Here is a 27,644-nt window from a genome sequence, read left to right as displayed (position 1 = left end):
AGGCAGCAAGGTCTGGTAGAAGGATCATGGGCCTTGGTGTGAGACCTGGGTTCAAATCCCAGCTCTGTCACGTATATCTGTGTGACCTTGGTACATCATGTAACCCCTGGGCCTCAGTTTCCTCATCTGTAAATTGGGGGGGGGGCTAATCATAGAACCAGATTCAGGAATGGGTTAAATGAAAAGATGGATGTAAACACATCTGGCATTCAGCTGACACTTAATAAATGAGTTATTATTACTATTATTTCTCCCCAGTCTGACTGTGAACTCTTCTAGGACAGGGACAGGTCTTGTTCATTTCTGTGTTCCCAGGGTCCTGCCTAGCAAAGGGCCCTTCACAGAGTCAATGCTTAGTCATTGTCTGCCAAGCGTAGCAGTGATTGCCAGCCCCCAGACTCTTTCCCCTGGCCATTCCCTTAGTAAGTCAGGGGTCAACAACTTCCTGATGGGAGAGGTGGGAATCCTTATTCCCTGTTCGTCTTGTTTCCACCCGGAGGCACATCAGCTGCTGGAGTCTCTCAATGGGGGAGCCAGGGGGCGGGACGAATCTTCATTGCAGGGTACATGGCAGGCCGTTAGGCACCCCCCTCCCTGTCCACTGCATGCCAGTAGGAGCCCCCAGTCATTGTGACTAACAAAACTGCCTCCAAACCTCTCCAAAAGCCCCCTGGGGGCACAGTTGCCCCAAGTGAAATCCAATGAGCTAGACTCTCAGGCCTCTCCCCACCCACCCCTTGTCCCTTCTGGGGAGCTGCAGAGGGTCCACTGTGGTCTTCCCCCTGCCCCACTGGGGGAGGCCTGAGGGTCTGCTGTGGTGCCTGTGATGAACAGTAAATCTGCTGAAATCAAGTAAAGAATTAGCAAAACCACTGCATGCAGATTGAAAGCCGCATCAGTAATGAAGGAGATATTTTGATCTGCAGTTACCTGTCTTCTATATCCATCTCTCAACTCGCCCTAAACTCACATGAGGATGAGCTTCAGGACTTTGGGGTGTCCTAGAACACACCTTGGGTGCCCTGTGCTTAGTAGGCATTAGGGTGCTCTCTTTCCTCCCCTGCCTCCCAGCAGCCAAAGCAACCCCACTCACCTCCCACCGACCACCATCCCTCCCACAGGCAGGGATTTTCACGGCTCAAGGATTCATATTGTCACTTTTCTTATTTACAAAATCAGTAAACACACACATGATTCAGAGAGGTGATGAGCCCTCAGCAACACTCTCCTTCGCCCTGGGCTTGGACCTCAGTCCTGGACTACAGAATCCACCCAGCAGGAAAGGGATCCGGCAAAGACTTTCCCTCTCTTTGTAACATACAGACATGAGAGAATTGAGAAGGAGGTGAATTCTGGGGGCCAGGACCAGGGTGGGATGACAGGGCAGGAAAGCAGGGACAGGAGATAAGTGAGGGAAAGGATATACAGTTTTATAAATAACTAGACAAGATCTGAGCATTTCTTTTGTGGGGGAGTGCAGACAGGAAGACTAGAGGCATGCAGAGGCAGAAGTGGGAAGGGGAGAAATAGAGCTTGGGGCCAGAGTTGGTGAGGGATTATCTCTGAGCCTTGATTTGCCCCATCTTTAAAATGAATGAGTTGCCCTAGATGATGCCAAAGCAACTTGCTTGCTCTGACATGCTAGGACTCTCTCTATAGGGTTCTAGGCCTGGGGGGCTTTGGGACCAGAGCCCTGGGGATTGGAAGGGCTGGTGAGCACCCCCAGAGAGGTGGTTGATGCCCAAACAGGCTATGTCTCATCCCCAGGCTGGTACTGGGGTTCTGTGGAGGTGAAGTAGTCCTCCAGGAAGGACTGCAGGTAGTCGAAGGTAGGCCTCTCCTCCGGGTCCAGACGCCAGGTCTGTTCCATGACCTCGTACAGGGAAGCTGGGCAGCCTGGGGGGCACGGCATGTGGTAGCCATGCTCCACCTGTTCCAGCACTTCCCGTTTATTCATGCCTGGAGGGTGGGGCTCTGTCAGTCAGGGGGCCTAGCCCCTCCTGAAGAGGCAACCAGGAAGAAGCCCTTCCCATGACCACCCTTCCACCTCCCCACCTCCCAGCAAACCTGGGTAGGGGACTCGGCCCTTGGTGATGAGTTCAGTGAGCAGGATCCCAAAGGACCACACATCTGACTTGATGGTGAATCTGCCAAAGAGGGCAGCCTCTGGAGCTGTCCACTTGATGGGGAACTTGGTCCCTGGAGAGATTGGGGGAGAAGGGAAAGTTAGTGCAGAAATCCCTGGGAACAGCTGGATTAAGAGAATGGCATCTTTAGGACTGGGGCCCGTAAGCACAGAGGTCTCTGGACATAACAGAAAAGACCTGGTATCTAGCCAGCACTTGCTACTGTGTCTAGTATAGTACCGGGCACTTTACAAACATTGTAATAATTCTCATCATAATAATAGCTAACACTTGTATAGCCTTTACCACGAGCCAGGCACCATTTTAAGCGATTTACATGCATTAATTCAATTAACTTTCATGAAAACCCTGTGAGTTTTATTACTATTTTTTTTTTACTATTACTATTATTATCCCCATTGTACAGAAGAGGAAAAGGTGGCACTGAGTAGTTAATAACTTGCCCAAATCACACAGCTTGTGTCTAGGATTCATACCCAGGCATTCTGGCTACAGCATTTTCGCTATTACACTCTATGGTCTTTCACTTGAGATTTATAGCAGTGCCTTGCACATAGTAGGTGCTTGATAAATATCTGTTGACTTACTGTTGTCTGAATATTTTCACTGAGGATTTTATTGTGAGAAAAGACAGCTCCCAGAGAGGTTAGGTGACTTGCCCAAGGCCACATGGTTGGTAAGTGGAGGAGCTGAGTTTGAACCCAGAGTTGCGTCTTACACTACATCAGAGTGGGAATGTCCCGGATGGTCTGCGGGGAGGTGGGGCCCCATGGCAGCCCCTTGGTGCACTGGGGAGCTCTTGGAAGGTGGGGTGAGGCAGGGCACCTTGCTGGGGGTTGTACTCATCATCCTTGATGAGACGGGCCAGCCCAAAGTCAGCAATCTTGCACAGCAGCCGCTCCCCGACAAGGATGTTGGCTGCCCTCAGGTCTCGGTGGATGTAGTTCATGCGCTCCATGTAGGCCATGCCCTCAGCTACCTGGGGGCGAAGGTATAGAGAGATGGGAACACCATGGTTTGCGTGAGGGATCATTTGAAAAACCCACTTTCCAGACTGGGGCTCAAAGAGAGGGGCAGTGCCCTGCCTCAGGTCGCACAGGTTATCCAGGGGCTGGGGCTGCACTTCCAGGGGTAGGCTAGGCGTTTGAGGACACAGGGATTTGTGGAAGATAATAGGAGGGGCTCTGAGAGATAAAGGCTGTTGTCCCAGTTTACCTGGGCTGCCATGTCCACCAATTGGGGCAGCCTCAAACCCTGGCCCTCCCGGTCCTTGAGGAACTCCAGCAAGCTACCTGGGGAGGAGAACTCAAAAAATCAGCATCAACACACTACTTCCAGCTCCAGGCTTGCCTTCTCTCGCTTGGCCTCGCCCCTCTCCATGACTCCTCTCACATAGTTTGACCCCACCCCCTTGCTCTCAGGCCTCTCACCCTAGATCCGCCCCCACTCAGGATTCTGCCAGGTGCCTCAACCCCTCACAGATCTCGCCCAGGCCCTACTCTCACAGACACCCTGATTCTGCCCACGTCTCGTTTCTTCTCTTCCTCCATCCTCCCTAGACAAGCCCCACTAAGACTTTGCCCCAGATCCTTTCTCATCACAGATCCCGCCTTCACTCGCCCAAGCTCCACCCACCAGCTGACCACCCACGAGGCTCCGCCCCGAGGCAAAGGCTCCGCCCCCAGGCCGGGCCCGCCCCGTCTAACTTGGCCCCGCCCCCACTCCCAGCACTCCTGTGTTTTCACTCATTCCGGCCCCTCTCTCGGACTCTGTCCATTGTTCCTCGTCCCATCCCAAGTCGCCACCCAAGTTCCTCCCCCAGAGACACGCACCTTAACTTCGCCCCAAATCCCGCCCTCTCAGACTCCGCCTCATGACCCCGCCCCTCACCGTGGCACAGGAATTCTGTCACGATGTAGATGGGCTCCTCCGACACCACTGCGTACAGCTGCACCAGCTTGTCATGGCGCAGCAGCTTCATGATCTGCGCCTCCGCCAGGAAGGCCTTCGGGGACATGGTGCCCGGCTTCAGCGTCTTCACCGCCACCTTCGTGCTGCCGTTCCACATGCCTGTCGGGCAGAAAGGCTTGTCAGGACCGGCTCGCCGCCGTCCCAAGCCCTCGCCCCTGCCTCGGGCTCCGGCCCCCGCTCCCAGGACCTCCGTACCCAGCCACACATCCCCGAAGCAGCCGGTACCCAGCCGCCGCTCGAGCGCGATGGAGCTGCGGCTGATCTCCCAGGCGTCCTTGGCCAGGCCCAGCGTCTGCGGCTTCACGATGGTGCAGGCCGCCGTGAGCAGGTGGCACAGCCCATCGTTCACCTCTGGGCAGTGGGGGATTGGGAGGTTGGAGGTCAAAGGCAGGCCAGAATGGCCCACACATTCCTCATCCCACCCCAGCCCCCAAGATCAGTTATAAGGAACTAGGACACAGCTGAGGTCACAGGCCAGGGCAGAAGGCAACCTGATCCACTGAGTAGGTGAACATGTTGGTGCCCAGGGAAGGAGGTGGCACCGGAGGGAGAGATGATCCCTGAAAGGATTGGGGGCCTTCGCATAAGAGGTGGCGTCCATCTGGGCCTTCCCATAAGGGGTGGCCTCCAGCTGGGCCTGACAGGTAGAAATGGATTTGGGAATTCCAGACAATGGTGTGGACATGAAGCCCTCACCCTTCCACAGACCTATCCTTGGCCTAACCAACCAAAGCGGAAACCAGGCATGGATGCAAACCTTCCCCTCAACCCCACAGCCCATCCTCCAAGTCAGGTCCACTCAGTCTCCTACCCAGCTCAGACATTAGAGGGCATCCTTTGGCCATGGACAGCTTCACGCCTCAGTTTCCTCTGGAAACCTACAGAGCAGGATCTTGGGCTGGGAGCCCAGACATTTGGGTTCTAGTTCTGGTCCAGCCACTACTGCTTTGGGAGCCCCTTCCCTTCTCTGGGCCTCAGTCTCAGCCGATTGGTTCAGGAATCTGAAGCACACGCCAGCCTTGAGGGCTGCCCTCACCAAGGTAGTGCTGCACCAGCTCCTGTACCGAGTCGAACTGAGCCCTCGTGGTGATGTAGTAGCCGCCTGTGTCCAGCTTGCGGATCTTGTAATGCTTCACGTGATCGCCTCTGGCCTGGTCCCAATCCCGGATGGATAGGGAGAAGGCGCCTGTGGGCAAGGGTCACCTTTGGGCCTGCTTTCCTCCTCATACCCAGTCTGGGAGCCCAGAGAGGCCCAAAAGGCTGGGGACTCTGAGGTTGGATGGCCACATCCCTTGAACCCAGTTCCAGTTTTAGCTCTGCCCCTCCAACCCTGTCCCAGTCGTGGCCCTGTCCCAAGTCCCACCCCACTGCTCCTAGCCTCCCCCTAATGGCTAGGCTTCCCTGTTGGATGGGCAGTGGCACAGCCCCACCTTTGGTGGTCTCGCTCTCTCGAATGAGAAAGGCCCCCCGGGGGTTCCCCAGGGAGAGCAGCTGCCTCTCCGCGTCCTTCCTCCCGATCTTTCCAAAGTACCACCTGTTGGGAAGGGCAGGCAAGAGTCAGATACACCCAGTTCAACCCCCAACTCAGCCTCCTGGGGAAAGTCACCTCACTAGCCAAGATTCAGCCTGATTAGGAGGATCACAGAGAAGGCGAATGTAGAATGCCTGGTACACAGAAGGTGCCCAATAAAGGTTAGACTTCTTTTCACTCTCTGGGTTTCTCTTGAATTTAAATTGCTAGAACCCCAGTCATCAGTGACCTCATCAGGGTCCATCTCACTACCACTCCTTCCATAGGCTCATTTACAGATGAGGAACTTGAGGCACAGAGAGGGGAACTGACCTGCCCACAGGGCTGGCTGATGAGCTCTACCTGAAATCCTTCGCCACCGACCCTACTTCTTTTCCCACCATCGCAGGCAATCGCTCAGATTCCTCTCCCTGCACACATCTCAAACCATTTCCTCATTTGGTGTCCAGAACGACACCCTTCCCTGCTTCTCTTCCCCTCCTTTTTTTTCCCCCTTGGCCGCACCTCGTGGCTTGTGGGATCTTAATTCCCTGACCAGGGATTGAACTCGGGCCACGACAGCGAAAGCGCCGAGTCCTAACCACTGGACTGACAGGGAACTCCCTCTTCCCCTCTTTTTGACTGCTCCTGCCCAGCTCTGACTGCTGCTTTTCCTCTACTCTCTTAAATTTGGATGTTGTTCTAAGTCTCTACTTCAAGCTCAGACCTCAAGCATTCCTGCTGTCTCTTGGATATTCTTCCTGGGACTGAACTGTAGCCTGAAAGCAACTGTGAGAGTACACTGGGAGAGTCGAGGTGACCGTAGGTGTCGTAGAAGACTCAGATGTCATTTGATCACTAAATTGACCTGTGACCATCTTGGGCCGAATTAAAAGGAGCATAGATTTCAAATCAAGGGAGGTGGCAGTCTCAGTGAACTCTGGGACTGTCAATCCATACCTGGGTACTACGCACAGTTTGGGGAACAGGGGAAGGCATTGGCGAATAGCGTGTCCAGGAGGGCAGGCAGGGTGGGAAAGGAGAAACTGTTGAAGAACTATGCAGACAGAACACATTCCCAAGTTTTTTCAATGCTCTGCCCCCACTCACACCCATGACATTAGCTACTTCCTTAATAATTGACATAATCGTAACAGCACTTATTTTGTGTCAGGCTCTGCTGTCATACATATATGTATTCATTTAATTCTTATAACAACACTGTGAAGTAAGTACTATTATTAGCCCCCGTTAGACAGACGAGAAAATTGAAATGCCTAGTGGTTAAGCAACTTACCCACAGCCACTCGACTCTTAAGCTGTGCTGCCAGAATAGGAACCCAAGCTGTCTGCTCTAAGGCATGCGTTCTTGACCATGACACTGTTCTTAACCATGACACTGCACGGAGTGCCTCTCTGAACTTCACAACACTGCCGCCGAGATGTGGACCCCCAAACCTCTCACCTTCTGCCTCATCACCTCTCCTCTCCTCCATGCCTCCTACCACCCTCTCCAGATGAAGGCCTCATCCCATTTGAGCTCAGGACCCCGTTCACTCCCATCTGCTCAAGGACACCTCTTCCCCACCGACCAGCCCCCATCTGCAGCCTCTCCATCCCACCACCAGCCTCTACATATGCCTACATTTCTTCCTTCCCCAAAGGAAACCGTTCTAAGCTCTATCTTGCCATCAACATTCTGCTATATCTCTCACCTTCCTTCACTTGAAAAAGCACTTCACACTTGGGTCTCTACTTCCTCACCTCCCACTCCCTCCCAGGCTCTGCTGTCTGGCCTCCACCCCCACTTCATGTGGAGAGATCTCTCACCAAGGTCATCCCCATTGCCAAATCCAGTGGCAGCCTCTGACACTCCCTCTCTTGTTTCCTGAAACCTCCCCTCCGCCCTCTTGGCTGTTCTGACTTAGCCTGGCCTGGTTTTCCAACAGCTCTTTCCAAAGTTGGGTCCTAGGGCCAATCTCTTTCTCACTCTTCTCCCTCTTCCTTCACTCCCCTGTGCAGCTCTAATTATCATCTCCACGCTGAAGAGTCCTGCCACCCCAGCCCAGGTGTGCCCTCTGCAGGAGCCATAGCAAACAAACTAAGGAGCCTTAGTTCCAATGAGAATAAGATGCCCCTTCCTCTGGGCTAATTCAGGGGCATGGCTTGGCATGGGCTGGGCACCTCACGTACAAAGCACAACCTAATCTAATTGCTGGCCGTCTCTTCCATGTGGGTGTTCCTCTCCATGAATTCAAGCTAACAAGCCCGCTCATGTATCTGTACCTGCTCCTGTGTTCCCCACTTAAGCAAATGGCACCCACTCAGTTCCTCAAGAAGGTTTTGGGTCACCCTGGATTCCTCCCACTCCCCATAGCCCAATGGCAAATCAGTCACCAAGTCCTGGTGACTCCCATTCTGCAGTCTCTCCAATCTTTACTTTTCCCATATATGTATGTATACGTGAGGCTAGATAAAGAGTTTTTATGAGCCTCAGTTTCCTCATCTGTAAAATGGGACAATAATAATATCCATAGTGTTACTGTGAGAATTAAATGAATCTAGATAGGTAAAGTATCTGTCATAGTATCTCAATTACATCAAGATACTCCATAAATGATACTTCCCTGATTCCTTAATAGAATTAATTCTAAGTAATGCCCCCTTCCATCTGTTTAGCACTTTACAATTTTTTTTTAAAGCTCATACACTGTTGTTATCTCCGAGAGGCCATATATATATAATGCTTAGCAAATGTAGCCAGACTATCTGGGTTCAAATACCAGCTCCACCTACTTACTAGCCATGTGAACTGGGCAGGATATTTAATTTCTCTGTTCCTCAGTTTCCTCATTTGTAAAATAGGATTCTATTAGTTTCTAACTTTGTTAATGCACAGGAAGCACTTTGAATAGTGTCCAGAACATAGTACGTGCTAGATAATATTTACCTACTCTTAGTGTCATCATTATTATCTTTTTATTCTCACAACGATCTTACAGAATTACAGGTAAGGACACAGGCTCAGAGTGGAGCTGTGACTTGCCCAAGAGGTGGCCTTGAGTCTGGACTCCAGGGTCCTGTCTGTAAGGCTGGACTCCCCCCAACCCCTACTTACTCTTCAGCCTGGATGGAGTCCACAGGGGCCACGTAGTTGCTGGGAATGTAGCCAGTCTGTCCAGAACTGAGGGATCGAGCCTCCCACCAGTCACCCTCGCTGAAGGCACAGAACAGGCGGCGGCGTTGGCAACCCAGCCCCTGGGGCACCATGGGGCCAGGCAGGGTCACACCGAGGGTCAGGTGGACACTGGCCCTGCCAACCCCTCACCTTGGGTACACACCCTCCCCAAGGCTTTCGTCTGTTCTGCCCCCAGCCACTGCAGCTGCCCCGGGAGATTTTCCCCGCTGAGGGAATATGTTTGGGGACATCTGGGCCTCCTGGCTTTCTTTTCTGGCACTTCAGCTGGGCTGGGGTTTGGGCGGGCAGTGGACAGCTAACTAGGTCACTTCTCCATTAAAAACCCCTCCAATGGCTATATTTCCTTCTTGATAAAATCCAGACTCCTCAAGATGGCTTAAAAAGCCCTGCAGAATCTGCTCCCACCCACCTCTTCAGGATCTGCTCTCTCTGTTCTGCACTTCATACTTTATGGCCCACCTATACTGAACCACTTGGTGGTTTCCAGAAGTCATCATTTAGTTTCATTCTCTCTAGTTTCATTCTCTCTCGCTCTCTCTTCCTTTTTTCTCACCCCTTCTTTCAATGTCTATTCATTTTTCTAGTCTCAGCTTAGAAATCACTTCCAGAAAGCCTGCCCTGATCACTACTACCCTGGAGACCATGGTTGGTATTCTTTCTGTGCCCATAGTTCCTCAGGCTTCCCCTACATAGTAGCAATCACCCCGGCTTGTGATTGTCAAGTATCCCTCCCCAACTAGGCTAGAGCTTTCTGAGGACAAGGACCAGGTAGGATTCCTCTCTGGGTCCTGCTCCCCGTCCAGGCCATGTCCTGAGCTGGGTGGCCTGGTCACTTACATGTTGTTCAGGATGTGGAACTTCTCGCCCTTGGCGAAGGTGAGGTCATCCTCTGTTCGGGCCTCATAGTCATAAAGGGCGATGAACAGGGTCACCCCAGTCCCTGCAGAGTCAGGGCTACTCATCAGGGGGCACCACAGGGGCTGCACCCCCAGAGTCCTGTTCCACAGCCAGGCACTATGCCTCCCCACTGCTGCAGTGCACTGGATCGCAAAGGTCTTTGGAATCCAGTGGATTTCTGCTTTGGACATGGATTCAGGACACACACCTTCAAGCCCATCCCTCCCCCCTTGGGGACTCCTTGGGGAGTCGCTTCTGCTCTCCTCCACCAAGCAGACTTCCCACCGGCATCTGTCATCAGAATCCTTCACTCAGACTGGGAACAGAACTACGTCTCCCCCTCAGACTAGGGTTTCTGAGGGTAGAGCTGTACATACTCCCTCAGACTGTGCGCTAAAAGCAGGGCCGTGTCTCCCAAATCATAATGGAGGCTCCTAAGGGCAAGTCCAAGTCTCTCCTTCCCCTAGGTCCTGCCAGGGTCCAGTCAGTGCCTGACTCCAGCCCATTGGACTCACCTGAGATGCCCCTGATGGTGCCCCCGTTGAGGAAGGCGGGGCTGGCGGGCTGAGGGGAGAAGTTGTTGTAGTTGGGGATATGGGCGAAGGAGGATGCAGGCCGGCCCTGAGTAGGGGCAGGGCCATAGCGGTCTGCAGCCCCGTAGCCCCTGAAGTCCTCTTCCAGGCCAACATCCTCCTTGGGCCCCGGCTCCAACTTCTTGCAGAACACACAGCCCATTCCACGTGCCCTGCTATGGAACGGGGGCATGCTTCACGTGGGGCCCCTGCCAGATATGCCACCCTAGGCACACATGCACGCATGCTTGCACACACACACTCACGCAGGCATGCAGCTTCCTCTCTCAGGCCTGGAGTAGGGGGTGTCCTCCCTAGTGAGGGATAAAGGTGGCGCAGGGCCACCATTGCGTCCACCCCCCCACCCCCCAGCTGCCTTAGTGTGTGTGGAGAGAGTATGTGTCTCCTCCACGGGGCTGGTTTTCTGCTTCACGATGTTGCTGTGTTCGTTTACATATTTTTGCCTCCTAGTGTTTCAGTGTGTTGGGTTTCTGTGACTCCGTCAGAGTGCTTGTGTGTGTATCTCTGAGTATTTGTGAGTTTGCTGGTGGGTGTGTGTCTGTGTGTGTGTGTGTATGTGCAGCCTTTTGTGAATGTCTGCGTCTGTGTGTGTATGTGAGTATGTGTATGAGTGTGTGTATGTTTATTGCATGTGATGACTCTGTGTGTTCATGTCTGTATGAGTATTACGTATGCGTGTGTTTCTGTGTGAGCGTGCATGTGCGTGCCTCTGTGTGTGTGTGACTGTGCATGCAGGTGGGTGTGTGTGAGTGGGTGCCTCTGTATCTGTGTGTCACGACTGTGTGCATAGCCCTGAGTGGGAGTATTTGTGCCTGTCTGCGTGTGTGTATCTGTGTGTGTAGGTCTGTGTAAGTAGGTGTGCGTGTCTCTGTGGGTATGTGTGTGTCTCTGTGTGTGTGTGCATGTCTATGTATCAATGCATGTTTGTGTGTAAGTGTGTGTGAGGGCTGTGTGCCTGCACCTGGAGCTTCCCTGCAGAGGGGGATCAAGGCCATTTCCTGTCGTGGGTCCAGCCTCTGGCCTTTCAAGCTGCCTCATTCCGGCTCCCCCATCTGTTACCTAGCAACAGGGTCCTTGTAGGAGGAGGGGGCTGTGAGGAATTGTGGGGCCCAGAAAGGCCACCCCTACCCCATTTCCTGACCCTGAGAGCCCTCAGTCCCCATTCCTCCCACTCACCCCTCAGGTCCCTACTCCTGGGTCAGTGGGGCTGCGGCATGGTCCTTGGGAGGGGCCAGAGACCTGAAGGCGAGACAGAGGACACGGAAGGTGAAGTCTCTGCCAGTGTTCCTGCAGCCAGATGCCAGCGCCTGTCCTCTCCAGGAAGCCAGGGGGCCTGGGCTCGGCCCTAGCGTGTCTTCTGCCTTCATTTTCCTTCCCACAGCCCCAGCTCACTTAGACATCCACCCCCAGACAGGACACACCACCACACCAGCCCTCTCGCACTCACATCCACCTGACATACCAACACATAGAGTAGCACCCACGGCAGCACACAGTCACACACCAGTACTCACACCGCACACTTGCATGAGCGTGCTCACCAGCACTGCCACACACCAACACAACTAACTCTCACACGAGCCCAGGCTCTGATGCGTGGTAGCACACACAGGCACACACACGCCACAGGCTGCCTCTCAGGCTAACAGACTCGAACACTCACACACTCGTATCTTTGGGTTAGACCCATGTCTGTAATAGGATTTCTGTCAAGCCCTGCTCAGCTCACTGCAGGCCTCTGGTCACTGTCTCCTAAAAACAAGCCCAGCCTCCGGGTGCTGCCTCTGTTCCCACCCTGGGCTGGGTAAACCCCGGCAACCCAGGACTATATCTGGTAGCTGAGTGCAGGTGGACACCTACCTCCAGAGCTTGTTCTTATCCCCACATCAGGGAAAGGCCCAGGTCAGAAGCCAGAGCCACCAGGGTCCCTTGGGGAGTCCCTAAGTGAGCCAAGCCTTTCTTAGTAGCTGTGTCCTCTGAGTGACACGGCAGGCAGGTCATTGAGCAAGGGCTCTCCACGCCCCTCCAGAAACTCTCCCATTGCAACACTCAGAGAGGAACTGCTGGGGAGAGGGCTCGGTTTTCTCAGATATGAGAGGAATGGAGAGTCCTAGGGTGGGACCAACCCAGTGAAGCCTGATTTCTCCCAGAGGGGCCCAAGGATCCTTGGGACAGGTGCCTGGTCTTGCCTTTCTCAACTCCCAAGTCCAGTTCCCTTTATGGATAGCCTCCCGCCTCTTCTCTATGGGTCCTGCCCCTCCTACCCAGCACTACTCACCTCTTCCAGGAAGCCTTCCTGGATCCACTGGATCCAGCTGCTTAGCTGATGGCTCTGTCACATCAGTGCCCTGACCCCCACTCTAGACCCACCAGCCTGTCTCATGCTCCACTGTAACCGTTCTCCCGTGTGTGTGTGGGGGGGTGACACCCATGTGGTGAACTGTGAGGCAGGCTGTGGTTTGAGCCCCAAAATAGGCCCTGTTCACCAAGCCATTGCAGAGATCTTCACCTCAGGACCCCTCCCCTGGGGTGAAGCCACTGTCCGAAGGGCTACAGGGCTGGTTAGACTCAGGGAGAGAATAGACGTGGAGGTGGGGGGCATCTAGAGCCAAGGGAGGGGATTTCAGGCACTGAGAAAACAGATGGGGGTAAGATGAAAACAAAGGTTATAGGGTGAGAATGGAGGTCTTCTCACAGGAAGACACACTGCACATCTCAAACAACACAGAGCCCTACACGCAGGTCCACACGGCCCTCCCGACACCTTCTCAGACGCACACACGTCACCTCAGCTACACGTAGCGCCTCACACAGAGACTATGAGCTCCTCTGTACAGATTCACAGATGCAGACATCTGTGAATATACACACACCTTCAGCCCTCACCCATCTACACACACACACACACACACACACACACACACACACACACACACAGAGCCTCTCCCAAAGAATAGCATATGGAGGATTTATAGCACTTCCTCTGTGCCAGCCACTGCATTAAACATTTTATATATATTACCTCATTTTATTCTCACGACAACTCTACGAGGTAAGTATTATAATTATTGATAAGGCAACTGAGGCACAGAGAGGTTTAGAAACTTGCCCAAGGTCACACAGATGATGTATCCTGGCGTTTGGTTCCAGGATCTGAACCTCTTTTCTCCATTGCCTGGTCACAGACACAGATGATTACAGCCATTCCTGCAAGCATGCACAGGTGCATGGAGCCCCCAGAGGGAAACCCAGAGATATATGTAGCTCCCCCATCCCTGAGTCACAGACCCACACAGAGCTCCCCTCTGTAAGAGACACAAACTTATGCAACCTCTTGGGTCCCCACTTAGATACAATGCGGCCACTTCCAACAATTCACAGGTACCTGTTACCACAATGTTTTCAAATCAGCCTAAGGGGAGCCCAGAATTCTGCATGCCTGGAGTGGAACGTGCGTTCAGAAACTGTCAGCTTCCGAGAAGGAGGCGGAAGGCTCTGTGGGCTTAGGGAGAGCCCTGGCAAGGCAGCGGGGGCAGGGGTGAGGGTATCCTGGTATACTGACTCTTAAAAGAAAAGGGGGAAAAAGGGCCCTGATTTGTAGCAGTTGCTGATTTTCATGGTGTAAATATTCCCATCATGGATGATTTCAAGTTACCGAAGTGACTTCCTGAACGCTGGGCTGGAAAGAGATTCGCAGAATCAGCTCCCAAGAGCCAGTACCAGCTAGCTAGCTCCAGCATATCACTGCCAGAAAGAAACAAAGAGAAGAGACAAACAGACAGAAATGAGAGGTAGAGAGACAGAGAGGGACAGAGACGGAGAAAGAGAGAGGCAGAGACAGAGAACTAAAGAGCTAAAGATAGGAAAAAGAGAAAGGGAGCAGGTAGGGTCCTCTCTGCTTGGCATCTGCATGAAAATAGGCCCCCAGGACTCTTTGTCCTCGCCTAGCTCTGATCTCAACTACCAGCCACCAATTCCTAGGAGGGTAATTTGACTTCCTAGAAGTCTGGTGGGGGGGCAATAACTATTAGTTTTAAAATGCTAATTTTTTAAACACCTACTCAGTGCCTGACACTGTGCCAAGCAATTCCCATGATTGATCTCATTTAGTGACCCTATAAGGTAGGTTTTATTATTACCCCTATTTTACAGATAAGGAAGCTGAGTCACAAAGGTGTTAAATAACTTCCCTAAGATTAGTTACATAGCAAGTAAGGGGAAGCTAAAATGCAACCCCAATCAATTTGGCTCCAAAGTCCGTCATAAGCAATGTTGTATTTTGAAGTCCTTGTGAAAGCAATAATGTATGTACCTTAATGAGCACCTACAGTGTGCCAGGCCCTGTGCTACATGACCTGAATTCTCACTACAGCCCAGCGAGGGGAAGTGACCTGCCCAGGGTCTCTCAGGCAATCAATGATTTTCATAGCTCTTAGAATCTGAATCCAGGTCTCTCTTTTCTCAGCGCTGATCTAGGCTGCCTGCTAACACCAGAAAGGCACTAGCTCAGAGAACGGCTACAAGTGTTCTGGTCGCTGCAGGAAGTTGAGTCTGTTAATAAGCATGCCTCTTGAACATCTGGTTGACAGGAGTTGGCTTCCAAAGTCTGATCTGGATCAAAATCAGGTTGTGGATGTCAGAGCTGAGGTCCAGTCCTGGACCATGTTGTTCCCACCTTCAGCATCTCCCTCTGTGTGGTCCTACCCAGCTCTGGGGCCTTGGGTGAATAACATGAGCCCTCTGAGCCTCAGTTTTTGCATCTGTACCTTGTGTGCAGTTGTTGGGAAGGCTCTTGCCCAGTGTGGCTGAGTGAGGCTGAGAACCATATGCTAGAATGGCCCCCAGGGACCATTTATCAGTCTACCTCCCTCTTGTGTGTAGGGGGGAAGTGACTTGCTGGAGGTCAAACAGTCAGACAGGGGATTCAAAGCCAGGATTATTAATTTGGGTCCAGAGTTCTGTTCCCGGCTATGCTCTCCAAAGCCTGAGCAGGAGGTCATGCTGTCCCTGACTGGTGAATGTCATATTTCCTACCCAGCTCCGGGCCAACTGATCACACCACCCCTGCCATATGGCAGCTGGCCACCCAGCAGGGAACCTGCCTCCCTCCCACCCCTACTCCTGGACATAGGAGCCCCAGGCTCACCCATCTTTCTTGAGGTCCATACTTGCCAACACCACATCAGGGCTTTGATGTAGACACAGGACGTCCTGTGGGATCTGAAGACAGATTTCACCTCAAATTCTACCCTGCCTGACAACTAGCTTGAGACACTGGGCAAGTCAGTTCACTTCTCTCTGAGCTGCAGTTTCTTCGCCTAGAAAATAGGAATCTAAATCTCTACCTCATGGGGTTGCTTCTGCACATCAACTGCGGTCAAGCCCCTGAAAGCACAGGGCGCTCAGTAGCTGCTCAGTGAACTTTCACTTCGGTTCCCTTCCCTTGAAGAAGCCCCCTCCAAGGCTGAGGGAGGAGGAGTGGCAAGGCTGAGAAGAAAGAGAAGTGCTCTGGGTGAGGCGGGAGGGCTGAGCTGACCCAGCTGCCTGGGGGATTTCACCAAAAGGGAACTGGGACTGAACAGCAGCAGGAAACCACCATCCAGCAAGAGTTCCGGCTCCTTCTCAGGGCTCTGGGCTGGCCAGAGGCAGGCCCAAGTCTCAGTCCCGCCGCACCGCATCCCTCACCAAGGCCTGACACCCCTGATGACGGCTTCCACTCCTCACTGGGACCCTCCACCCCTCACTGACTCTAGTGCCCTTACTGAGCCTCCATCTCCCTCACTGAGGCCCTCACCTCTCATAGAACCTCCAACCATCTCGTACCATTCCTGCTTGAGGCCTTACCACCCCCAGCCCTGAACACCCAGGGGCTAAGAAGACATACCAGAGTCTGACTCTGCCACCCTGGTAGGGCCAGGTGCGTAGAGGTGGGAGAGGGGCCACACTCACTTTACCCTCCACATGGCCCTGAGGGCATCAGCTGAATTTTCTCCATTTCTTGTGGGTAAAAGTGGTTTCTCATCTGTTGCTGAAAATCTACCCATTAGCCTCTAAAATAGGGGTCTTGAGGGAATTGAGATTCTTGGGGGATGAGAGCCATGGGTGGTCCAGGGGGAGCTGAGGGAACAGGAGCCTAGATTCCACTGTGTGGCCAGACTTCCCCGGGGTCCCATGGTAGCCCAGCCTGGTCTGCTCTGTGCAGGAAGGGCCCTGGCTCCTCCTTCCCCAGTTCTGGGGTCTCCCTACCCATCCTCCCAAAAGTCTGGCCACTTCCTTTGCCACGTCAGCCCCAGGTGGCTGCAGAGAACACCCAAACACCCACACATATGCTCACATGTTCATGCTCATTCACTCAAAGCCCAAAGCATACTCACACACACTCTCCACCCTCACTCACCGCTTCATACCCACTGGGGAGCAGGAGCCAGCCATGAAGCCCAGGAGCCCCATACCTTCTTCCATCACTCCCCTCCTCACCCGCTCCCCTCTCCGGAGGGCTACGTGGGATTTGGTAGGGTTGAGGGGGGAACGCAGGCCTCATCTCTGGCTACTTCCTTCACCACATCAGGGACGGGATTCCCTGGACTCTGGGTCCCTACTGCTGGCCTGTCAGTCCTTCACTCCCAAACCTCCATCTTCCCATCTTAGAAGTGGGAACAGAGCCCTGCTCTCCCACCACCACGCACAGATGGAAGGATGCCAAAGGACTCAGGGATCACTGGTTTCAATAAAATGAAGTTTCAATAAAACTCATATTCTTGAACTTTGTATTATTTGGAATTGAGAACGGCAAAACTTGCTGGCAAACCAGTGCTTATACCATGAACATAAACACAAAAAATAGCAAAAAAAGGGGGGGTGGGTGGGGGACAGATCTCAAACCTGCTGCCTTTCCCAGTATGGGGCCTCAACAGACCCACAGACATTTATTTCACTAGAAGTCAGCTGTGTGCTGGTTCCTGGAGGCCCTGTCAGGCTTTTTGGTCCCGCTCCATGCTTTTGAGAAAGTGAAGGAGTGATAAGTCTTAACCCCTCCAGCACACTGGGCAAAAACTGCTTTTTGCACCTGGTTCTCATGACTGGGGATAAGGTGGGGGATGGGAGCTGGGTAGGGGCAGAGATAATGTCCTACATAATTCAAATGAGGAAAATGAGGCCCAGAGAAGCCCCATAACTTGCCTAAAGTCACACAGCAATCAAGGTCCCAGTCTGGCTAAGTCCCTGAGACTGCAGATTCCCCACCTCAGGATCCCCGAACACTGAGCATCATTGCCTTACTCCTCTATCCCGCAGGCCGCCCCCGACTGACGACCCAAAATGGGCGGGGGGGAGGGGACCAAAGGGGGCACCGCGGGCGTTGAGCCCTGCTGCAGCCAAGCGCTGGGCTCGGTCTCTCCGCCCTCTTGTTGCCATGGAGACAGCCCCTCCCTGCAATCGCGGTCAAAGGCAGGATTTCCGTCGGGGCGGCCAGCAATTCCCGGATCCCGAGAGGAACGTGGACCGAGACCGCCACCGCGGGCGGGGAGGGGGCACCCAGAGAGGCCCATCCCTGCCGAGGGCGGGGACTTCCCCAGGAAACGGGAACCCACGCCTCCAGCAAGTTGAAGGAGTCCCCTAGCCAACCGGGACCCGCCCACCTGTGCTGGGCGGGAGAGTCTAGGGGGCTGCAGCGTGGCAGCCTCCCCTCCCTTCCCAGCTACAGACTTCGCCCCCAACTTCTGCCGATTCCGGATAGGGGGACTTTCTGGATCCCCGGAATTGCGCCCCACGTTCTGCGTCCTCCAGAAATGGTTCTCCTTGACCCCTTTCTGGCAAACTCCCTCACCTGATTCTCCCAGGCCCCCCACCTAGTAGTTCCTCTCTTCCAGACCTCTCAGCTTCTCCCCAAATTCTCGCTTTCAAGGTTCCCAGGCCCTTGTGTGCGTCCCCTCAGTTTCCCTTCCCCGACTCAGCCCCCTTCCCAAATTCTATCTCTAGAGGTTCCCTCCGTTTTCCCCACCAGACCATTTTTGGGGGTCCTTTTAGTTTACTTTCCCCATATTCCCTCATCCCCCTCCCCAAATTTTACCAGTTTCACGCCCCAGGTCTCCTCAGTTTTCCTTTTTAGGCTCTTTTCAGAGTGGGGTTGCTTTGGCCTTCAACTCCCTCAACAATCCTCCCCAAGTTCACGTCCCCCCACTCTCCCGCAACCCGGACCCTAGGGCCTAGGGCGGGCTGGGGGCGGGGCACCGCCTGCCCATCCAGCCCCACCTGACTGCACCTACCTGGTCCCAGGGGACACTGCTTCTGACCGACCCCGGGGCTAGCCAGCCGGGGCTCCCAGCAGCCACAAGTAGCGACGGGGGTGGGGGCGAGAAAACTGGGGTGCTGCCCGCCTCTGACCGCCGCCCCCTCTGGGCAGGGAGGAGGAAGCAGCCTCGGACTTCTCTTATTGCAGCCGCAGCGGCGCGATGGCGGTGGCGACGGGGAGAACTTGCAGTCACGCCCCAGCCCCAAGCCAGCTGCCCGCAGCGGGGAGGGGCCCTCAAATCCCAGGCCCTCCCGCCCCCATTTCCCACCCCCCCCCCCCGGGTTACCGCGGCTCGGCTTTCCCAGGCCTCCCCCTGCACCCTGGCTCCTGTCCCCAGACCTGAACCCCCAGCACAACCTTCCTAAGACCCCCTCCAAAGGGGCAGGTTCCTCACACCCAGAAGCACCTGCTCTATTAGAATCATGGCATTTGAGGTTAAGAGGGGCTTTTCTCTGTCACTGCCCCACCCCACTTCTGCAGCTGAGAAAACTGAGGACCAGATGCGGACAGACCTTAACCCAAATTCTCACAGCCAGTTGACCTCACACTGCTGTCACCAGGGCCACTTCGGATCCAGTCACCACACCTTGCCATCCTTGGGGACTGACCGCTGGGGAGGCAGGGATCTAGGACGGTGGGGAGCAGCAGAAGACCCTTCTCTTAGGAAACTGCTTTTCAGAGGATCAGTCACTGGGCTACACTGAGGAAGCAGGGAGGTGTCAAGCCTCCCCAACACACCCAAGTTTTAGAAAAACTGAGTAGCATCTTCTATCACAGTTCCAGCCTTTCCAACGATCAGGGGTCCCTGACCTCCCCTCAACCTGGGGTTCAATCCCCCCTCCCACCACTGTTACTTCTTCAGCCTTCAGCCAGGACCAGGAGAATCCCTCCTGTCTGGGGAGGAAGAGATGTGTGTGGGAGGGCTGTTTGGTGGAGAAGTGTGTGTGTTGGGATATAGTGGGGAGGCAGGGAGCGTGTGTAAGAACAGGTGTGTGTGTGTGTGAGTGTGTGATTGGAGGCAATGAATGTGATGACTGCAATTTTGGAATCAACAACAGGGACACATTATGCAGGCACATGTGCTTCTGTGTATGAGCAGGGATACGTTTGAATGCCTGTGTGTGTCTGTGCACACGCATGTGCTCACGTGTGTCTCAATATGCTTGCGGGGTGGCAGAGAACAGTGGGGTGCAGGTAAGAATGCCTTTCTCTTAGGATAACGGGAGGAAGGATGGGGGGAGGAAGGCACAGGGGAGGAGGTGGAGGTGCAGGGACTTGGGAAGGGTGGCGTCACCCTGGCTGGACATCATCACCTCCGCCATCAAGCACTCCCTGACTGGCTATTGTCCCACCTGTTCAGTTAACAAACAAACATTTATCATTGCCTGTCAAGTGTCAGGCTTCGGGAGCACAGACATGAAAGAGACTGGTCCCATCCCTGGGGATCCCCCAATCTATCAGGCTCTGTCATCCTTCAAGGGCTGGCTTCTTATCCCCAGCTGAGCACTCAGCATCATTTTCCTGGGGTGTGGGGTGTGGGATATGTTTTCCTCAAGGCCAAGGACTAGACCTGGCTGTTGGCAATGCCCCTGGAGCACAGGCAGGGTCTGGCACAGAGAGGCAGGTTCTCTGGGTACAGGAGTGCATGAATCAATCAAGGGGCAAAGGAATTAACAGGTAAACAAATGAAAGCCCAATGAAAAAATAAACGACTGAATGTAAGAATTAAAGAATGAATGAAAATATTCAAGAATCAATGAATAAGCAAATGAACAGAACAGAACTGCTTCTGCTTTTAAAATACAAATCAGACCACATAAGTTCCTTGCTCAAAACTCTCTCACGGCTTACCTCCCATTTTGCTTGGAATAATAAAAATACAATTCAATAATAGGGAAGAATAATAAAACCCAAATGCCTTGCCATGACCTCCCAAGCCTTGCGTACCTGGCCCGTGCCCACCTCTTCAGTCCCATTTGGGCCATCCTCCTCTTCAGCCACGCTGGAATCCTTTTCAGTTCCTAGACTACATTGACTTTTTGCCTCAGGATCTTCTCACATGCAGTTCCCTCTTCCTAGGACACTCTTTCCCTGGCTTTTCACAGTACTGGCTCCTTTCTATCCTTAACCTGAAGTGCTGCCTCTTCAGAGAAGCCTTCCCTGACCACCTCATCTAAGGAGGTCCCTTTATTCTTGCCCTTGGCACCCAGTTTGTCTCCTTCATGGCAGTTGTCACAATCTAGAACTGAGTATTTCTCAGTTCATTGTTGATCGTCTCGGGGTCTCTCTTGACCAGATCGGGGCTCTGACCTCAAGATATACCTGGCTTCACCCAGGACAGAGATAGGTCGAGTCTATGACTCTCATTCATCCATTCAGAATAACCTGGTGGTTAGGAGCACAGACTCTGGGATCAGACTGCCTGGTTTGCAGTCCAACTCTGCCTCTCCCTAGCTCTGTGACTTTGGACAAATTATTTTACCTTTCCATGCTTCAGTTTCTTCATCTGTAAAATGGGGAGTCTCTACCTTACAGAAGTCTTGGGAGAAATCAATGAGCTGTTAGACTAGTGCTTGGTACACAGTAAGTGCTGTATAAGTGTTTGCTATCATTCATTCATTCGTTCAATCATACTCAAACTTCCCTGTCACTAGTCTGTGGCAGGCTGGGTGGTGGAGGCTCGAATAGGAGTCAGGTCCAGTCCTTGCCCTCCATGTGGCACGTGTTCCCCATATGACACAGGAGACAATGGGCACAGAGCAAAGAGGCCACAGGGGGGCCTCCCCCACTATCCTTAGTGCTCACAGTTCCCCCGCTCGCTCATGTGTTCCTTTAAATCAATTCTGAAAACTGATACCAAAACCAAAAATCAAGGCCCAGCAAGCTGCTGAGACCTCCCATCCATTTCCCATCCAGCCATCACTCTCCCGCTCTCACTTCTGTTTTCAACTATCTTGGATTCTGTGGTCAGTCGTTATGGTGCCCCTTTGCCAAGCCCTTGCCCTGCCTTGCCGCCCTCCAGTGTGCTTGCCTGGAAAGCCCCAGGCCTGCAGCAATCCAACCATTCACCTTCTCGGGGTGAGGAGGAGAAAGCCACCTGCCAGACAGACAAGAGTTACAGCTCCCAGATTCAAAGGGCGCTAACCAGGCCCAGCAACCCTCCGGTGCGTTTCTTAGTAAGCTGGCCCTGTATGTCTGCCCAGATGACCAGTTCACACCCTTTCTTCTGCCCTCCCCCTTCCCACCCTTTTTCCCCCTTCCCCAGTTGCACTCTACATCCTCCTACCTTTTTAGGACTTCACGCCTTCTGTAACCTCCTCTCCTGCACCATGTCTCTCCAAAGAATTATCCTCTCAGCATACAAACAGGTTCTAGAATTTCCCATTAAAAAAGAAAAAAAACCCAAAAACTTTCCCTTAGAGAATTTAACATTTATTCTGTCTTTTTAAGAGGAGCTGCAGTTCATTCCTACTTGATGAAGGAAAGCTTTTCTTTGTAGAAGAATGCCAGCTAATATACTAGAGGGAATGTGAGAACTAGAAAAACTCCATTTTGTAGCCTCAATTAGATAATCAATTTAGGCAAGAATCGTCAATGATGTGTTAGTCACGTCGGGCTGCCATACCAAAAGCCATAGAGTGGGTGGCTCAAACAACAAACATTTATTTCTTACAGTTCTGGAAGCTAGAAGTCCCAGATCAAGGTCTGGCAGGGTGGGTTTCTTGTGGGAGCTCTCTTCCTGGCTTGCAGACGGCTGCCTTCTCAATATGTCCTCACATGGCAGAGAAAGAAGGAACTCTCTGGTGTATCTTTCTTTCTTTCTTTCTTCCTTCCTTCCTTCCTTTCTTTCTTTCTTTCTTTCTTTCTTTCTTTCTTTCTTTCTTTCTTTCTTTCTTTCTTTCTTTCTTTCTTTCTCTCTCTCTCCCTCTCTTTCTTTCTTTCTTTTTTTCTTTCTTTCTTTCCTTATGGCTGTGTTGGGTCTTCATTGCTGTGTGCGGTCTTTCTCTAGTTGCAGGGAGCGGGAGCTACTCTTCGCTGCGGTGCATGGGCTTCTCACTGCGGTGGCTTCTCTTGTTGGGGAGCATGGGCTGTAGGCACGCAGGCTTCAGTAGTTGCAGCACTTGGCCTCAGTAGTTGTGGCTTGCAGGCTCTAGAGTGCAGGCTCAGTAGTTGTGGCGCACAGGCTTAGTTGCTTCGCGGCATGTGGGATCTTCCCGGACCAGGGATCGAACCCGTGTCCCCTGCATTGGCAGGCGGATTTTAACCACTGCGCCCCCAGGGAAGCCCTCTGGTGTATCTTCTTATCCTTGACACCTGTCTGATTGGATTTGAGCCCCACCCTTATGACCTTATTTAACCTTAACTACTTCCATAAGGGCCCTATCTCCAAATACAGTCACACTGGAGTTTGGGCTTCAACATATGAATTTGTGGGGGGGACACAATTCAGTGCATAGCTGGTGCTAAAAACACTAGTTGAAAGGTTCTAAAGAACACAATGTTCACATAATGCTGAAGGAGCCCCGCACAGCTGACCTGGCATTTGCAGAGGATCTCTCTTTTCAATGGAGAGGTCTAGTGGACATCCCGCAACTCACCCTGTAACTGGCATAAGCTGGCAGTACGTGCCTCCTCACGCGATGACTATTAGGTATACACCATCACTCTGAAGAATTCTTGCTACAGATGCTTAACCTAAATCCAATCAGGGGTTAGCAAACCATGGGTCAAAGATGGCCCTCTGCCTGTTTTTGTGCAGCCCCTGAAGTAAGAATGGTTTTTACATTTTTAAATGGTTCTAAAAAAATCAAAGAAAGAATAATATTGCGTGACATATGAAAATTACGTTAAATCCCAATTTCAATGTCCTTGAATAAAGTTGTAACTGAAACACAGCCACGCTCCATTTGCGTACTGTGTATGGCTACTCGACGGTGCTTAGTACTTGCAACAGAGACTGTATGAGTTGCAGAGTCCAAAATATTTACTTTCTGCCACTTCACAGAGAAAGTTTGCCATCCTGTGGTCTCCACCTAACTTCCAGTTCCAAGCGATACCAGGTTTAGAGGAATACGGTAAACGACACTAGAGGGAACCTTCACACTCACCTATAATGTGGAACATTCTGAAAGACAACTGACTAGGTCATTTAAAACAGTTGTCTTTAAAAAAAAAAAGGCAGGATGGGGTCACTGTTCTCTATTAAAGGAGACCAAAGAGACTTCATTGCCAAATGTAATGTATAAAATTTGGCTAGATAGTTTTGGGGAAAAAAACAGCTATCAGGGTGTGTATTAGTCAATGTGTTTTTCTCCCTCCCGAATAGGCTTTCGGCTCCACTAGGGCAGGGCTTCGGTCACCAGATCTACCCAGCACATAGATAGTGCCTGGCACCTAGTAGGTGCTTGATAGTCTTTGGTTGAAAACAGGAGTGAAGAAAGGAATGAACTTTGCTTGGGGGAGAGGGATGACTCCCCACAGGAGAGAGTATCTAGTGGGTTCTGAAGGAGAAATAGGAGATTGCCCACAGGTGAAAACTCTGATAGAGTCCCTCCCCCGACTTCCACCCCTCGAGGCTCTGGGATGATACTCCTTCTGGGGACCCAGACAGCAGAAATTTGACCAGCGGGTGCAGCCTCAGGCAGCAGAATTTCAGCTCAGGAGCAGGAAGAACTACGTTCTCAGAATAGCTCAGCAGCAGAATGGTTGGTCTCAGGAATCACCAGGGAGAGCAACAGAGGAGATCCTCATGGACTAGCCTCAGGTATGGGCAGGGCGTGGGCCCCCATGGTGATGCACACAAGTCCCACTGCCAACCCTCGGACCAGAGGTCTCCCCAGCTGGCAGCCTCTCTCTCCTCTTTTCTTGCCCAGGCTCAGCCTTCTAGGCAGGTGGTATTTTCTCCCTTCCCTGACCCTCGAGCACTTCTTGTTGGCACCGCTGGAGGGCGATTGGCATGCTCTGTCTTTTATGAGCAGCAAGTTTTTACCTGGGTGAGAGGCAGGGCCTCTGACGGGCTGTGTGACCTTGAACAAGGGTCTGCCCACCTCTGGACCTCTGTTTCCTGATCTGTACAAGGACAGGGTGGGACAGGATGCCCTATGAGGCCTATTCAACCTCCAGATGTCTTGCTTGGAGTCTGGTCCTCTTGTCCTCTATGGGACTGGGGTCTCTTGGAGGACAGAGATGGCACTGGCTCAGGCCCCACTGCCAGGACCCCCAGGAACAGACCTGGCTCATGGAGGGCAACAGGGTGTGGTGCTGCTCTGACTTCTTCCTTGTCAGAGGTAGGATGGAGCAAACTTAAGCCCCATAAGTTACTAGCTATGTTTTCTTAGGCCGTGACTTAACAACTCTAAGCTTTAATTTCCACATCAGTAAAACCAGAACTTAATATTTATCTCCCAGGATGAGGAGTAAAGGATATGATGCCTTTGAAAGTACCTCGTACATAGTAGGTGTACAAAAGGCTGTCAGGAGCCAGGGAGGGATGTCTGATCAGGAGTTTTAGAATCTCTCCCACCACCACTGTATACCCTTTATAATAAATACTTTATGTCTATGTCTGATGCAGGCCTGGCGCATAGTAGGCACTCAATAAATACTTGTTAAATGCAAGATTCATTCTCTAACTGCTAGTTCACTTGAGCCTTGAAGCAAACTGGTAAGGGGCAAGATAAGTATTATTATCTGTTTCAAAGGTAAAGCGACTGCAGCTCAGAGGGGGAAAGTGATTGGCCTAAAGTAACACAACAGAGCTGGCCTTGGAATCTAGATCCTTCCACTTGCTAACCCATAATTAACCCTTCCATGCAGCCACCTTGTGGTCAGGGACTTGCTAGGTTCTGGCTACACTCACCCTCACATAAGGGTGACCCAGTGGGTAGCACTTGGATAAGCACAAAAAAGGGCAGGTAGCCCCCCAAACCCTCCCCAGGGGCCCAGCTCCACTCCCTGGTGACTCAGAAGCCCTACTGGGTCACTGTGTTCCTTGAACAGAGACAGCTTGGCCTTGGCCTAACTGCCCTTTTACCTTAGATCCATGGAGCCACAGGACAGGTGTCTCAGAGCAGCACAAGGGGGAAACCGGCCTGGTGCTGGAGCTGACTGAGCCTGCGGGATTACTCTGGGCAGCTGACCCAGCCAGGGGGTTCCTGACAAGTTGACCTGGCAGGTCAGTGGTGTGCTGTCCCACAGGGCCTGGGCGCCGCCAACCTTTGGGGACTACTATCATGTTTTGTTAGTGGGGCCCTTCACCTGGGTGGGGGCGGGGGGAAGATTTCTAGAAGGGGACTCTGTTTGGCTGGAGGACTGTGAGGAAGCTGGTGGGGTCCTCTCACAGCCTCCTCCCAGCAGGGGTGTTGATGCTGCCCTATGCTGATGTCCAGGAGCCATTTGAGGTCCAGGAGGACGTCTGAACCAGCAGGAGCCAGAGCAAGTACTACCTCTCAGTATGTTCTAGGCAGGCCTGGGGGGGGTCCATCTTTGTGGACAGACAGAGCATTACAGAGGTTTTGGGCTATCAGAGTGAGACTGGAGTGTTACTGAAGGGGCTGGAGGATTTTCACTGGGGGTGGAGACTATAATGGGAGTGAGGACTAGAGTATTATAGGGGGGTGAGGAGTATTACGCGTGTTGGCATATTTCAGGGGGACTGGAGTATTGAACTTGGAGCACACATTTAAAGTTGAGCTGCAGGACTTCCCTGGCGGTCCAGTGGTTAAGACTCCACGCTTCCACTCCAGGGGGCACGGGTTCGATCCCTGGTTGGGGAAGTTCTGCATGCTGTGTGGTGCGGCCTAAATAAATAAATAAATAAATAAAATTAAAAAATAAAGTTGAGCTGCAGCTTAACAGTGGAGTGCTGTTTCAAAGCCGGGGCTGGAGTACTTCAGAGATGATTGGAATATCGTATAGTGGGGGGCTACAGAATTTCACTGAGGGCTGGGTTATTTCAGAAAGTGCTAGAATATTATGGGGAGTGAGGAGGATCTAGAGTATTTCAGAGAGAAGCTGGAATGTTATAGAGAAGGTTGAAGTCTTCTGGGGGAGGCTGGATTATTTCAGAGACAACAGGAGTACTTCAGAGGGGGCTGGAGTCTTTCATTGAGTGGGCTGGGGTATTTCAGAGGTGAGTGAGAATAGTGGTGGAGATGGTGTGTGGTCTTGGAGGCTGCCCAGAGAGCCCTGTTCAGCCCCGAGTCTGCAGTCCAAGGATTCTGGGGTCCCTGGAAGTCCCATGCTCTCTCCTGCCCCTCAAGGCAGGTCATCACTCTCCAGTTCAGCCATAAGCAGCCCTTCAGTATGGGCTACAAGGTGATGCTGGTGACCATGGCCTTGGGGGGGCCAATATCCGCTGTGGTCTCCAAGTCAGTGGCACCAAGGAGAAGCCAGTCCTGATGCGGCATCCTGTCTGAGCTCTGGGGCTTCCAGGTAAGGGTCAGGTTAACTTGGCCATCCCTCTGCCTTTGGGCAGGACTCTTTTCCTTTCCTCAGAAACCCTTTCTCAAGAATGGGACTCCCAGTTGAAGTGGGGAGCATTGCTGGGCACAGACCCTTGCTTCCAAGGGTCTCTCTGCAGTCTACCTGCAGTCCCTCCTGCTTTATGGAGGGCTTGCTTATTTCCAGAGTATAGGAGCCCTGTTGGGGTGGAGGAGCTACTCTGCTTCACAGCCTGTGAGACCTGAGGCCCTTGGGGGCCAGGGCGCTCAGTGAGAGGTTGTCAGTAGGTGGTGGGCGGAAGAAAGTGGGCCAGTTTGGGTGGCTCAGGCCCTCAGGGTACAATTCCTATTTGTTCCACCATGCATAGCGTTAGCGATGTACTGGGCTGTCACTTGGACAAGCAGCAGCTGGACTGTGCCAACTTCTCCAGCCGCCGTCCACACAATGTGTTCACCTTCCAGCAGGTAGTAGCCCAGCAGCTCACTCAACATAGGGCAGAGCGCCAGCCACGCCCCTGCCAGAGCACCAGCCCTTCTACCTCCTGTGCGCACACCCTAGCCACACACACACACTGCGCAATGAGGTGGCACAATGC

General features: G+C 52.7%; 1 protein-coding gene across 7 annotated transcripts; it reads right to left on the bottom strand.

Moving 5' to 3' along the window:
- Positions 1 to 1,145: 1,145 nt before the first annotated feature.
- FGR (FGR proto-oncogene, Src family tyrosine kinase) lies at positions 1,146 to 18,716 on the bottom strand. Of its 7 annotated transcripts, none has more exons than XM_082344003.1 (13): positions 18,582 to 18,716; positions 11,494 to 11,556; positions 10,240 to 10,472; positions 9,665 to 9,767; positions 8,747 to 8,845; positions 5,549 to 5,652; positions 5,155 to 5,304; positions 4,314 to 4,469; positions 4,038 to 4,217; positions 3,363 to 3,439; positions 2,973 to 3,126; positions 2,068 to 2,199; positions 1,146 to 1,959 (listed from the first exon to the last, which is right to left on the bottom strand). In XM_082344003.1, exons 3-13 carry the CDS (start codon positions 10,457 to 10,459, stop codon positions 1,751 to 1,753), a joined length of 1,584 nt encoding a protein of 527 aa, XP_082200129.1. In that variant the 5' UTR covers positions 10,460 to 10,472; positions 11,494 to 11,556; positions 18,582 to 18,716; the 3' UTR covers positions 1,146 to 1,750. The 7 variants fall into 7 exon arrangements, with proteins under 7 accessions (XP_082200129.1, XP_082200131.1, XP_082200128.1 ...); XM_082344005.1 differs by having other exon boundaries at positions 10,240 to 10,469; XM_082344002.1 differs by lacking the exon at positions 11,494 to 11,556 and having other exon boundaries at positions 18,582 to 18,670.
- Positions 18,717 to 27,644: the final 8,928 nt, after the last annotated feature.

Source organism: Balaenoptera borealis (assembly GCF_965194805.1).
Source record: "Balaenoptera borealis genome assembly, chromosome: 1".
Lineage (NCBI taxonomy): Eukaryota > Metazoa > Chordata > Mammalia > Artiodactyla > Balaenopteridae > Balaenoptera > Balaenoptera borealis.
Note: the sequence above shows the minus strand (reverse complement) of the source record. Positions and strands in the feature narration are given on the sequence as shown.